Source organism: Chenopodium quinoa, unplaced genomic scaffold, assembly GCF_001683475.1.
Source record: "Chenopodium quinoa cultivar QQ74 unplaced genomic scaffold, ASM168347v1, whole genome shotgun sequence".
In the NCBI taxonomy this organism is placed as follows: domain Eukaryota; kingdom Viridiplantae; phylum Streptophyta; class Magnoliopsida; order Caryophyllales; family Amaranthaceae; genus Chenopodium; species Chenopodium quinoa.
This window is the reverse complement of record NW_018742931.1, coordinates 402,915-416,232: the sequence shown is the minus strand read 5'-3', so window position 1 is coordinate 416,232 and position 13,318 is coordinate 402,915. Positions and strand designations below refer to the sequence as shown.

The 13,318-nt window shown below is 33.4% G+C and overlaps 2 protein-coding genes across 2 annotated transcripts; one reads left to right on the top strand and one right to left on the bottom strand.

Annotated features, from left to right (window-relative positions):
- The first annotated feature begins 5,705 nt into the window (after window positions 1-5,705).
- LOC110728383 (protein IQ-DOMAIN 1-like) lies at window positions 5,706-8,388 on the top strand. The gene is made up of 5 exons (XM_021908031.1): window positions 5,706-6,041; window positions 6,141-6,383; window positions 6,886-7,113; window positions 7,202-7,315; window positions 7,410-8,388. Exons 1-5 carry the CDS (start codon window positions 5,970-5,972, stop codon window positions 8,097-8,099), a joined length of 1,347 nt encoding a protein of 448 aa, XP_021763723.1. The 5' UTR covers window positions 5,706-5,969; the 3' UTR covers window positions 8,100-8,388.
- Window positions 8,289-11,775, bottom strand: LOC110728382 (cytochrome P450 711A1-like). The gene is made up of 5 exons (XM_021908030.1): window positions 11,236-11,775; window positions 10,949-11,101; window positions 9,039-9,831; window positions 8,842-8,937; window positions 8,289-8,755 (listed from the first exon to the last, which is right to left on the bottom strand). Exons 1-5 carry the CDS (start codon window positions 11,499-11,501, stop codon window positions 8,423-8,425), a joined length of 1,641 nt encoding a protein of 546 aa, XP_021763722.1. The 5' UTR covers window positions 11,502-11,775; the 3' UTR covers window positions 8,289-8,422.
- Between the last annotated feature and the right edge of the window lie 1,543 nt (window positions 11,776-13,318).

The following is a 13,318-nucleotide window of genomic DNA, read 5'->3' as shown; positions in this document are numbered from 1 at the left end:
AACCCCTTAATGTCATTTAAGGTCTCAAACCTTGGGCCTGACAATATACTCAAGCCATTAGAGGTCCCCATATCATGAACCTGGCTCTGATACCATGTTAAATACGGGTTTAGGCCGCACCTGCAAATGAAAAGAGAAAGTCCACTTCACAAATCCAAATGAGGTTACATCCCAAAATCATATAGTAATAAGAGGAGTAGCTCCTTAGCCTTATATAGTGATTACCTATTTTTTTCTTCAACTAATGTGGGATACTTACATGTGTTATTTGGTATGATATAATTCAACATTTTGGCAATTGGTTCTCTTCATATGGTTAATTCAACATACTAATTTAAGTTTTCATCTAGAAGTTTGATCATAGGTTTGTCAATTGGTGTTTGCTTCTTTTCCTTACCGCGGTTGTTTAAACTACAAAATCATTAAAATATTATGGTAATCATATTTCAAACAACTAACATAAAACTTTCATTTAAAGTGAGGTTTTAAAAATATTTCAAAACTGAGCATTCATCCGGGCATAAATTTTCCATCTGATTTGAGAAGTTGAGAGGGACAATTTTCTTTAGTTATGTCTTAAGCAGGTCTAATACGTAGGTCATTCATCTCATTTCTTCATGGAGGATTTCTCTGAGGGATACATTGGCAATGTATAGCATGTTGAGGGCAAGAATTCGCCTTAAATAATTATCGAACAAGTTATGTTGTTTGCAATTTTATACTTGTATGAAATTGTTATTGTAGGACAACTTGACAAGGATTCTTTAATTATATATTTTGTGGTGAAGCAAGGAGAGTTTAAATGGAGGGATAACTAATTCTATGTGTTGCATTTGTTAGCTTGTAATAGAGAGATTACTAATTAAGTACTACGTATGATAGTGTAGGCAATTTGGTCTTATTAGGTGGTCACTAACCCCCCTTGAGGCTAATGGCGTTGAGATAGATTACTCACTAGAACGAATATAAGTTATTACGCATTTGACATTCATGTAAATTTTTAAACATCTCGACTTTTGAAATTCATATACGCAATATAAGTTTTTGAAAGTATTAAATAAGTTATTGGACATATCATTTCTTGGAATGTTATGTAGTACGGAGTATTGATTATTAATGGGTGGATAGACTCTTCCAATACTTTGTGTTTTAACAAGTAAAATACTTTGATTTTTAGCAAATTAAAGTAATAAACTGCAGAAGAAGAAGAAGAGAAGAAAAAAAAAAAAAAAAACCCAAAGAGATAATGATAAATTTTTACACTATTTTTTGTGGATTGCTAAACATCGCCCGCAAATCTCCACATAAAGCCCACAAATCTATATTGAATTTACCTTATTGCCCTAAACCTAAAATTAAAAAATCTAACCCATACCCACACTCTAATCACCCGAAAATACGGCAATGTTGAGGCGGCAAGGCAAGGACTTGGCGGCCACAGCGGCGGAGGGAAGGACGGCTCACGGTGGCAGGGTTTTTTTTTAAATTTTTTTTTTAAAAAAAAAAACAGAAGAGGTGGGGCGCCTGGCCAGGACGCCCAGCCCCTGGTGGTGGCGTCTGCTCCGGCCGCCGGAACCAGGGGGCTGGCGTCTTACCTGGACGCCTAGCCACGGTTGTGGCGTTTTCCAGAGGCGCCACCGCCGTGGCTGGGCGTCCAGGTCAGACGCCAGCCCCCTGGTCCCGGCGGCCGGAGCAGACGCCACCACCAGGGGCTGGGCGTCCTGGCCAGGCGCCCTACCACTTTTTTTTTTTTTTGTTTGTCTAATATTTTTTTTTTGGAAAATCAGAATTCTTTTGTTAATGTTTAATATTTTTGTTTTATGTGTTAATGTTTTTATTTCTAATGTATATATTTTTTTTTAAATCAGAATTTTTTGTGTTAATGTTTAATTAAAAAAAACAAAAACTTTAAATAAAATTTAAAAAAAATTACAAAAAGTTTAAATAAAATTACAAAAAAAAAAGAAAAAAAATAAATAAAAAAATAACAAATTACAAAAAAAAAAAAAAAAATTACAAAAAGTAGGGGTGGCGTCTGGCCAGGACGCCACAGCCATGGTGGCGGCGTCTAGCAAGGACAATATTGTACATAACTCTTAGAGCAACTCCAATGGTTGTAGCTAGAGACTTGCTTGCAATATTAAATAATCCCTAGCTACTAGCTTAACCACTGGAGCTAGAAAATGCAATTAGCTTGGCCCTCAAGCTAATTTGCTTGGAAAAAAACTTGCTAAAATAAAACAAATTAGAATAAATAAAATGAAATTTATTAGCGTAAATTAAGGAGGTGTGGTCCATTTAAATAGTAAGCTACTCCCTCCGTCCCTTAATTATATGCTTATTTCTAACATTTATTACTCACATAATATAGAGAAATAGACATATAAATAAGGGATGGAGGGAGTATTAGCTAACCATTGGAGCTAAAATGATAATTAGCTTAAAAGCTTATGTGGTATGGCAAGCTAATTTGACAATTAGTTTATCATTGGAGTTGCTCTTAGGACGGGCTACATATAAGCATTAAATACACAATAGAAAATCGTATAAATTTAGGAAATCATAAAAAAATATAAGCGCTAGTTACACTTATTTACGCGTGTTTTTGTCATAAATTCCTAATTTTATACGGAGTACAATTTTTTAAAGTGTATTTAATGCTTATATATAGCCCTATATAACCCTTAGAATTACACATAGCATTACCCTAAAATCAAAAGTAGTGAATAAAATTTTGGAGTAATGGCATCCAATGCATGTAAACTACTTTCATGAAGTGTTTTCGTTTAATTTCATACGGTTAATTCTTTTTTTTTTTTTTTTTTTAAGTTGTTTATTACACTAATTCTACATTTTTTTCACACTTCTTATTATACGTATGAAATGTATCTATAGTACTATGCAATCAAGTAAAACATGATAGAAGTTAGAGGTGTCAAAAACTGACACCCGACTTGATCCGATGCGAAACCGACTTAAAAAATATTTGATTTAGATTTTGATTTATATATTTTTTTTTTTAAAGCAAGATTTTGATTTATATGGACATAATAATTTAGCATAAATCAAGTTTTAAAACTGACCCGATCCGATCTAACCAAACTCCATTACTCAATCTTAACAAATCTGACTCGAACACCCGAATTGTTCGGATAGGTATATCTATAGTTCAAAAATATGTACGTGCATTTTAAAAATTGAAAGCAAAGTTGAAATGTCACCTGAGAAGATGAAATAAACTTTTGAAGTATCCAAAGTTTAAAATTTGACTACGTACTCGTAAATATTTAAAATCACATGCAAATAATAAGAAGAGTCAATTTATGACCTCCACAAAGTAAATGAAAGAGTCTAAAAGCTTCTCTCCAAAAGAGGAAACATGCGAGTCAGCACATGGCTTATGCTTTGCATATACGGAGTACATCACATTCACATTTATTTACATACCACCAATACCTTTTAAAAATTTTAAATATCCTTTTTAATTTTTTATAAATACTTTAATATGGAGTAGTAATAAATAAATACATGAATAAATTAAATTAAATACTTTACGTACGATGTAAAAAAAAAAATTGAACAAACGTACGAAGCAAATTAAATAAATAAATAGTTTCAAAAAAAAAAAAAAAATTAAACAAACAAAAAAGACTTGATTTCCTTGATTTTTAATACTTATTTAAAAGAGAATCAACGGTTGAGATATGATTGAAATCAAAATTCCAACAAATACATTTACCTTGATTTCGATGATGTCAATTAAAGACAGAGACACTGCATTGCATGCGGTCCCAATTTTACTGTTACAATAGGCAAAGTAATTATTTTTTAATTCCAAAAAATAAATAAGAGTCCAAAAAAAATAGATTTATTGTCGGTTTTTGTGTCTTTTAGTGAGCTTTTTCAAGATTTTCATATTTTTACAAGTAACTGACAAAAGTGGTCGTTTCCTTTTCATTATTTCAACGAGAAGAAGTGGGAGGATCTGTCTTGCCTTACGTACTCCTTGTGTTTGGGATTTCTATTCTATCGTATCCGTATGAAGATGGATTATACGAAGTACTCCGTACGTAAATAATTTATTGTACTCGTAGTGTAATTGGTTACTCGTATATTTAAACTCGGTTGAAAAACTATTTTAATAAAATAAGTTTTAATAATGTCTAATAAGTAAAAATTAGGTGAATATAATACTCTCTTAAATTACTTCAGTATCGTATAATGGTATATTTAGACACTAACCTACCTTCCATACCATGTACTAAGAGTTTTTTACATTTTTTTTTCAATATTTCTTTAATGAGGATGTGTCTTACTCAAATGGTTTCTATGATTTATATTTGTATTTGATGTACTCCATGATGTATGATGATATAATGTTTAAATATAGTTAATAGATTTTTAATTTAAAACTGAATTAAATTCATACTCCCTTCGTCTCATAATATAATTTTTATACTGTTTTTTTCACTGTATTTAAGAAATGGGAGGAGAATTGAAAAAAGTATATTAAAAGTGGAAAAAAACTAGACTAAAATACAAGGGAAGTGGATAATTTAGGGAGGAAAAAAAAGTGAAAAGTACAATTATAGTTAGAGAGAGAATATGGAAAAAAGTACAATGCAAGTGGAAATTTAAAGGTAAATTAGGATGTTCAATGAATATAATGGTATATACATACTATCCAAAAATAGAAACAGAAACAACATTTTTGGTCTCCAAAATAGGAAAATAAAAACTATATCGTGGAACGAAGGGAGTATTATTTTTAAGTTTACTTTTTGTTCACAAAATTGTATGAAGCATGTACACAATATTTTACTTTGAAAACATACACAATCCAAGTTTAAAGTTAATTTATTTTAAGATGAGTTTCTTATTTTTGAACTCTTTTAAACTTGTGTTGGAGTTCAAGTTGCCTCATAAAAACCTCTTTATTAATGAATCATATCGAATTAACTCTAAACAAAGTACACATTCTTTACATTTTTTTTTTTTGACATATATTCTTTTACACTTCAATGAAAGCAAAATATTCTCAAATATCTTTCAATAAATTCTTTTGTTAATTCATTTATATAACAATCAAAGTTAAATTATTGCTACGATAAGTCAATAAGCCAACCATGCCTAGTATATTAATTAATCTTAAATTTACTTGTAGTAAATACACAAATCAAGGTAGCAATATGCACCACCTCTTCACATATAATTAAGGGGACCAATTACAAACAAGATTCGTCGTATAAACAAATCTTCGAATCATCTAGTCAAATAAATTAGTACTCTGCATAACTTAATCAAAAATGCAAATCTATCATAAAAACATACGAAAAGCACTACTATTACGTGTTTGACTCGGCTCAAATCCAAATTAGTCAAAATTCAACCTTCCTCGCTACATCGTAAAGTAACAAATGAGTTACTCCAATAGGATAAAACCGTAGTATAGTCCACTGCAAAACCACCTGATACAAAAAAAAAAAAAAAAAAAAAAAAAAAAAAAAAAAAAAGCGGGGTGGTGCAGCCTGTATCCGTTATACCTATTTTTCAAAATTCAAACAATTTTCTCTCTCCTCTAATCCCATTCCCTGCACATTACTCCACAACTCCCCACTAAACTAAACCCAAATACCCCACTTTCTTCCTTCTTCATTGTTTTATCCAAGATTTCAAACTTCCCTTTTCTCACACCTTTCTCTCTCCTCTCCACATTACAATTTGATTAAATTTTCATTGGCTCAGTTTCTGCCTCCTCTGTTTTCTTCCTTTAACAACCTCTAATTCTCTCTTCAAGTACAACATTTCCTATTTTTCTCTCTCTTCAAAATCTTCACTTTCTTCTTCCTCTTCAAATTTACAAAAAAGGGTTCTTTTCAAACTAAAAATTCACCCATTAAATCTTTATTTATTTCTCTGTTTATCAAAATTCCCCTGTTTTTTTTTACTCTGTTTTCTCTCTACTCTAAATGGGTGCTTCTGGAAAATGGGTTAAAACCCTTATTGGGTTTAAAAAACCAGACAAAGATGATCACTCCCATGTAAATTTTCCAATTTTCCCAGACTTTTATTGATTATTTTCATTTGTTTGATGAAAAAAGTTCTGATTTTTGAGATTTTTTTTTTAAATTTTTTTGTAGGAAAAATCAGGGAAAGGGAAGAAGTGGAAGTTATGGAGGAGTCCATCAGGAGATTTGAATACATGGAAAGGGTTTAAAGGTCGTCATAAGACAACAGCTTCAGAGGGTTCGGATTCGCCGTGTCGAAACGATGCGTTTAATGCTGCTGTTGCTACTGTTGTTAGAGCTCCTCCTAAGGATTTTCGTGTTGTTAGGAAAGAATGGGCTGCTATTCGTATTCAAACTGCTTTCCGTGCTTTTTTGGTAATTTTATCTCTTACTCGTCATTGTAATTTATTACCGTACATCATGTTGCATTATGATTTAGTTGTCGTGTTATTAGTTTAAATTACACGGTCAACGCGTCAATGGAACTGACATGAGAATAGTTTAGTCATATGAAATAAATTCAAAATTATTGGATTTTTATTCCATGGTACGGAGTGGTTTTTACTGTTAGTAAAAATGTTCAGAAGAGTGGCATTTTGGGATATTGAGGTTAAAACATAGTGTTAAATGCACATTTATTCATGTTGTGCTAAGCATGTTACAGTAATGTAAACTCATATTCAGGTTGGATGTGTTTGAAATTTAAACTTATACAGTGTTTTAAGAGAAAAGGATTTATTAATTGCTAATTGTGAAATTAATTCTTGATTAACATGCAGTATGCTGAATTTAAGAAGCAAGGTTAGCTAGATTTTAGGAAATGCAGTTTTTTAATTGGTTTGGTTGTGATAAAATTTGACCAAAATTTTTTTATTAGGCAAGAAGGGCTTTGAAAGCATTGAAGGGAATTGTGAGGCTGCAAGCTCTAGTTAGAGGGCGGCAAGTTCGGAAGCAAGCTGCCGTGACACTGAGGTGTATGCAGGCATTGGTTCGGGTTCAGGCACGAGTTAGAGCTCGACGTGTGAGGATGTCAATTGAAGGACAGGCTGTACAACAATTGATTGATGAACGGCGTACCAAGACTGAACTCTTGAAACAAGCTGAGGTTAAATCCTATTAAATTTGATCTAAATTATAAAAACAAATTGTTGGGTTTGAAGTTTTCTGATTTGCATAAGTTAAAAATTTTGTAGGAAGGATGGTGTGATAGTAAAGGAACATTGGATGAAGTGAAAACAAAGTTGCAAATGAGGCAAGAAGGAGCATTCAAAAGAGAAAGAGCACTTGCTTATGCTCTTGCTCAAAAGGTTCTGATTAACTAGTCTTTTCTATTTGCATACTAATACTAACATATCGCGAATTATTGTATTTACTGATAAAAATTTCTCTGAATTTGTTCAGCAATTGAGGTCATCACCCTTTTCAGGGTTTAAAACAACCTTTTCAACCCCTTCCCTAAAGGGTTATGAAATGGACAAGAGCAGCTGGAGTTGGTTAGAGCGTTGGATGGCAGCAAAACCGTGGGAAAACAGACTGATAATGGAAGAAGTTAATAGTACAGTATCTGAGGTGAAAACCCCACCTCCGAAAGCCTTTGTGAATCCTTTAAAAGAAACTTGCCCGAAATCTTCTGAACTTCAGTGCCAAGTTAAGGTCAGAAAGAACAATATGACAACAAGAATCTCAGCTAAACCACCCATGATGGCTCAAGGAACGCGGTCATCATCTAGCCCAAGTTCAGAATTTCCTTATGATGAGAGCTCGGCTTCCTCCTCTATGTGCACCTCTACAACTCCAATTTCAGGGAATGAGGAGAGTGGTGGGAATAATACTAATTGCAGTAGGCCGAGCTACATGAATCTCACTGAATCGACAAAGGCTAAGAGGAGAACTCAAAGGGCACAAATGCAGTCTATGGATGAGTTTCAGTTTGCAAAGAAACTTGCAGGATTCTCAAATGGAGATTCTAAGAGTAGCGCAGGCTCTGACCCTCCTTCTGTCAACTTCTCTAGGCCGCTTAACTTGCCTGCTAGTCGATTGGAGAAGAACTTAATGAGGCCAAGGGAAAGAGAGAACAACTTGTACAACTGAAGTAAAGGGTTATTGCTTTCTCTTGTTTGTTAAGGCAACAGCTTGTTGTTTTTGTAAGTCTAAAAACTTGAAGAAGCAATTTAAGCTTTTGGTGTTATTTTGTTTCTGTGATCGAGTTATCTCCGTAGTGCAGATTGTAATTGGAGTATTCTTTTTGTTCTTACTTGCGATGTTGTAGAAAGTCATGAATGTTGTAATGTAAAATTAAGTAATTCTGTTCTTTATTGCAGTAAATGTATCTGTAATGATTTCCAGTATCAGTTGAGCCACTAATTGCATTTCTGATTTACAAATGATCAACCTTCAAATATGGTTCTTGTAGCTTATACATTTCGTTTGATGACTCGAAGCTTGACTCCATGCTTGTAGTTTAGAATGATGCCATAGTCAAGCTCTAAAGGTGTCTCCATCTTGGGGGAGTGTTGAAATACATAATGGCGGTATAGGTGGATGATCGAGAGCTTTATTTCTTGCATAGCGAATTTCTGCCCAATGCAAACCCTTGGACCGATTCCAAAAGGTATGTGAGCATATGGATGCCTATTCTTCTCCTCTTTGCCATTCTGATCAAATCTTTCTGGCCTAAACTTCTCTGATTCTGGAAAATTCTTCGGATCCTTGGCTAGAACACCGGGTGCCAACCACACCCATGTCCCCTGCTCCCTCAATTGATTGCAACAATTTATTTACTTACTCAAATAATGTGTACCAAATTGATTAATGACAGTTCCAAAATTCTTACCTTTGGGAGCATATAACCTCCTATCTCAACTGGTGCAGCAGTTTCTCTTGCAATCAAAGGCGAAACTGTGTAAAATCTCATGGATTCCTTGATTACCTGCCAACAAAATTCTAATGATTTAAACATTCATCTGAAAACAAAATTCCATTAAAAATCTTTTCCTTAGAAGTTAGAACCAAACATCACCTTGGACTTACCTGATCTAGATAAGGAAACTTATGCTGAAGATCATGAGCCGAGGGCACCTGATCACGCAGTCCAAACCCATCAATCTCTTGAATTAACTTCTTCTCCACTTCAGGATGTCCAGATACTAAATACACAATAGAAGACAATGTAAAGGCGGTTGTTGCTGACCCGGCTAAGAGGTGCTCATAAGCAAGTGCACTGATATAATCTGAGGTGAACAAATTTCTTGAAACTTTCTTAGAGTCCCTAACACTCAATATGAGGGACAAGAAGTCCTTCAAATCTCTCTTCTCCTCATTATCTCGCTTCATAACAATTTCATTAAGCCGGCTACTCAAATTTTGATTAGTCCTTTCGACTTTCCAGTCCATAGTTCCTGGTATCCTCTTAAGAACCTGCCTAAATGGCTCCTGTAAGAATGGGATTAACAGGCCTAATATGATCGAAAGTGATCCAGAGAGGTCCATTTTGAGTGTGGTTGTGGAATATATATGTTGGTTGATGAAATCCGAGACTTCAGAATTTTTAGGTTGATCATTTGTTGAGTTTGGCTTAGAGAGGCCAAAGTTGATGCCAAATGCTGCTTGTCCAATAATGTCAGTGGCTAACCTGAGGGAAATATTAGAGAATAGTACGTCTTTGTTGTCGTTGTCGTTGTCGTTGCCTTGTTTGTGAGGATGGATATTGAGGTTTTGGGTTGCTGATTCTATGGAGGATTGCATGGTTGGTAGTAAACTGGCTAGATGAGAAGGTTGGTACATTGAGATTATTGTGTTCCTCATTGTTGACCACCTTGTATCCCTGCAAATTATGGGATACTTGTAATTTGGCTTTATTAATATTAAAAGTAGAAAGTTGCAAATTATAAATCATACAATAGGTGGCACTTTAAAGGGACATTCCTATAAAGTACAAGTATTCTTGATCTCTTGGAGAGTAAAAAGATAAATGTACCATATTGCCATTTTTGTAACATTACCCAAAAATGTAATTGGAATTATATCTATTTCAATGCAAGAAATTGATATTGTAAAAGATTATGAAAATGACATTATCATATGTAGAACAATGTAAAAGTCTAAAGATGCATCATTGATACAGTATTTTATTTTTTATACAAAAACGAAAATCAAGATCATTCTAAAAGTACATGTGTTAACTTATCAAAGACATTTTTTTGCCAAAATATTTTTCCTATGTTAAGATTTTTTTCATTATAGTTGAATAAAGGAATTCTAAACGATTTTTTTTTTTTTTTCACAATTTTGAAATAATACATGAATTTGAAAAAAGTATAAAGATACCGTTTCAAAATGTAACAACATTATTTATTTTTTTATTTTTTATTTTTTGTGGGATGGGTGGGGGGGGGGGGGGGCAGAGGGGGGAATGTAACAACTTCATATGGGCATAGTTTGGGCCAAAGATTAGTAGTACATTACTTTGGTGGTGGACTCTGTGGTTGTACAATTTAAAAAATCCATGCACCATGTTGGGCTAATTATGCCTCGAGAAGACATCCTTTTTTAAGGAAATTGATTTGAGCATATTAAATATTAATTTTGACGCACCTTCTTGTGATAATAGTATAGAAAATTGTACTCCTACATTGAGTGCCAAAATCAATATTTGGTGTGTCAAAATTTGTTTGACAATTCTTTAAAAAATTGATATTAGCACACTAAATATTGATTTTTGGATTTGCTTTCTAGGACTAATAGTGGATGTACAATTTCAGAAGTTCATGCACCATGCTGGGGTAATCATGCCTCGAGAAGACACATCCCTTTGCACCCTAATTGAACCTTAGGTTTTTGTATTTGGTCACTAACTAGTTGAATTTGAATGACAAGAAAAATTAGCCAAAATTTAATAAAATTAAATGCCAAAACTCAAGACTTGAGAGTATAAATATTACCTGGTGAAGAATAGACCCTTTTGGTGAAGGGGTGAAGCAGAAATAGGGGAAGGAATGCTTCTGTTAGGAATATATTTGAACTTCCTTATTCCAACTTCTCTGCATAACTCTGCATCTGCTATTATTACTAGTGGTTGTCTCCCCAAATGAAATCTACATTTTCACCACTATTCAAATTTAGGCACTCTAATAAATATTTTCAGATCAAAAAAAATTTCATACATATTGTTAACAACCCATCATATAACCAAAACAGAAGCTAAAGAAGAGAAAGATGCAAACCAAACCTGTAAATAGGGCCATAAAGCTTAGCTAAGGCGGTGAAAACGTCTGGACCATACTTAGCCATCAAAGGAAGATGACCTACCAAAGGGTAAGGTGGAGGACCAGGCACCCTTCTAACCTTCCAATATGGTGCATACAAATAGTAAATTACTAACACACTTCCTACTAATATTGCCACTAAACTTGAGGGAACTAACATGGGTGCCCTTAAAATGGAGGACACCCCTAAATCAACTACTAATAACAGCTTACTTAGAGCTTGATGCATAGTGATTAACAATATTAATGAAGGTTTAGTGAAGAGAAGAAATGGTGGTAGTAATAGAAGCTAAGCACATAAATTAAGTGGTAAGACTTTCTATTTAAGGACATATTGATTGTGTAACATATAATTTTTATGTTTGTCGGTATTGGTTATAATCATTGTAGTTTTGACACTACTTAGTGGTGTATAGGTAGTGTCATGTTTTCGCTTGATGCTGTTTATTTAGAGGAAATTTAAGGTGAGAATGGATGGATTTCTAAGAGGAGTCCAATAAGGTTTGTTTATGTAATTGATTGAAAATATTCAAGGTGATGAAGACATAACCTAGTATTTGTTACATTTGAAAAGAAATCACTATGTTGTCACGTTCACAATGAACAAGCTAGTTTATATAAAAACTCCCGTTAAAAAGTTTTATTTACAATTGGATGTGGAGGCAGGAGGCTACTCAGATGATGACATGACATAGTGATAGTAAAGTGACACACATTATCAAGTCCATATGTAAAGTATATATATATATTATGTGAAGATTGTGGACTTTATCTAAAAAATCTCTTGTTGACAAATCTTATTTATTAAGGTTGGGTGTGGAGGCTACTCCCATGGCGTATTGGTTGTAAATGACATTTATTATCAGGTCCATGCATGTTTAATTGTTTATTGTATACATATTATATGAACTCTACATGTTTTTCAGACGCTTATATATATCCAAGTGTACAATAGAAAATAGACACTTATAGGTCATGGCCACATCTAAAGAAAATCGTGAGAGGATGTTACCTTCATTAGTTAGTGGTGAGAGGCCAGTAACATGACCAATATGTTGGCAAAAGAAGGGGCAGACCAGTGTCACTAGACGCACTAGGATTGGATGGATTTAAAAGCATATCTTTAGTCAAAGTATTTATTTTAGAGGAATATGATTAGAATATCAATGGCATATGCACACATCATTTAAACTAATTAATCGTATATGATTTCTGTTATACATATTATTATTTCTTTCATGATGAAAAACACTCCTACAAGCTTTAATTAGCTTTAAAACTCTATAGTAAAATTTTAATTGTTTGGTTGTATAGAAAAATTAAGGGAAAAGAAGGGAGTGTGAATAGGGGAGGAGAGATGAAAAGAGAAAAAGTCTGGTAAGTTATTCCCGCCTTTAAAAAAAAAATGAACACATCCACCAAGAAAGTACTTGAACTATCGGTATAGGTTTGTATTAAGAGTACTTTAAGATGGGAATCACTCTTACCTTCTTACCCTTTCCCATTACTTTTAAAAGAACGTGTTTATTATGGCACATTAATTTAAGGTTCCAATCCAATAGGACACTTCTTCTTACCAACCAAAAAAAATTTCATCCTTGAATTTTTTTGATATTCAAACTTTCTCCAAATATTTAAGTGCTCCTAATCTAGACGCTAACAAAAGGATGTTTATATTAGGGCTTCTAAGCTTCTAATTTCCTAAGCAGGAAAATTGCATGATTTGCATCTCATTAAAATCAAAATTTTCTTATGACCAAGAAATTTTGAAAGATGTTGAATACAAAGTGATGTAAGCTTGTGTAGAAGATTACCAGATGCTTGAATCAAAATATGCCCAAATTAAAAGGAGCTGTCACTAAGTTGCTCTTATCCCATACTTTTAAGAAAGACAAGTTATGAGTTAAGTGGGTTGATGCTTATGACATTAAGAGGCAAAATTTTGAATTCTTTGAAAGTTTCAGATACTGTTTCTTGGTTGTATGGTTGTTAATTGAGTTGCAGACATGATAACGTTAAGAGGAAAAGATTGATTCGTAATGATCA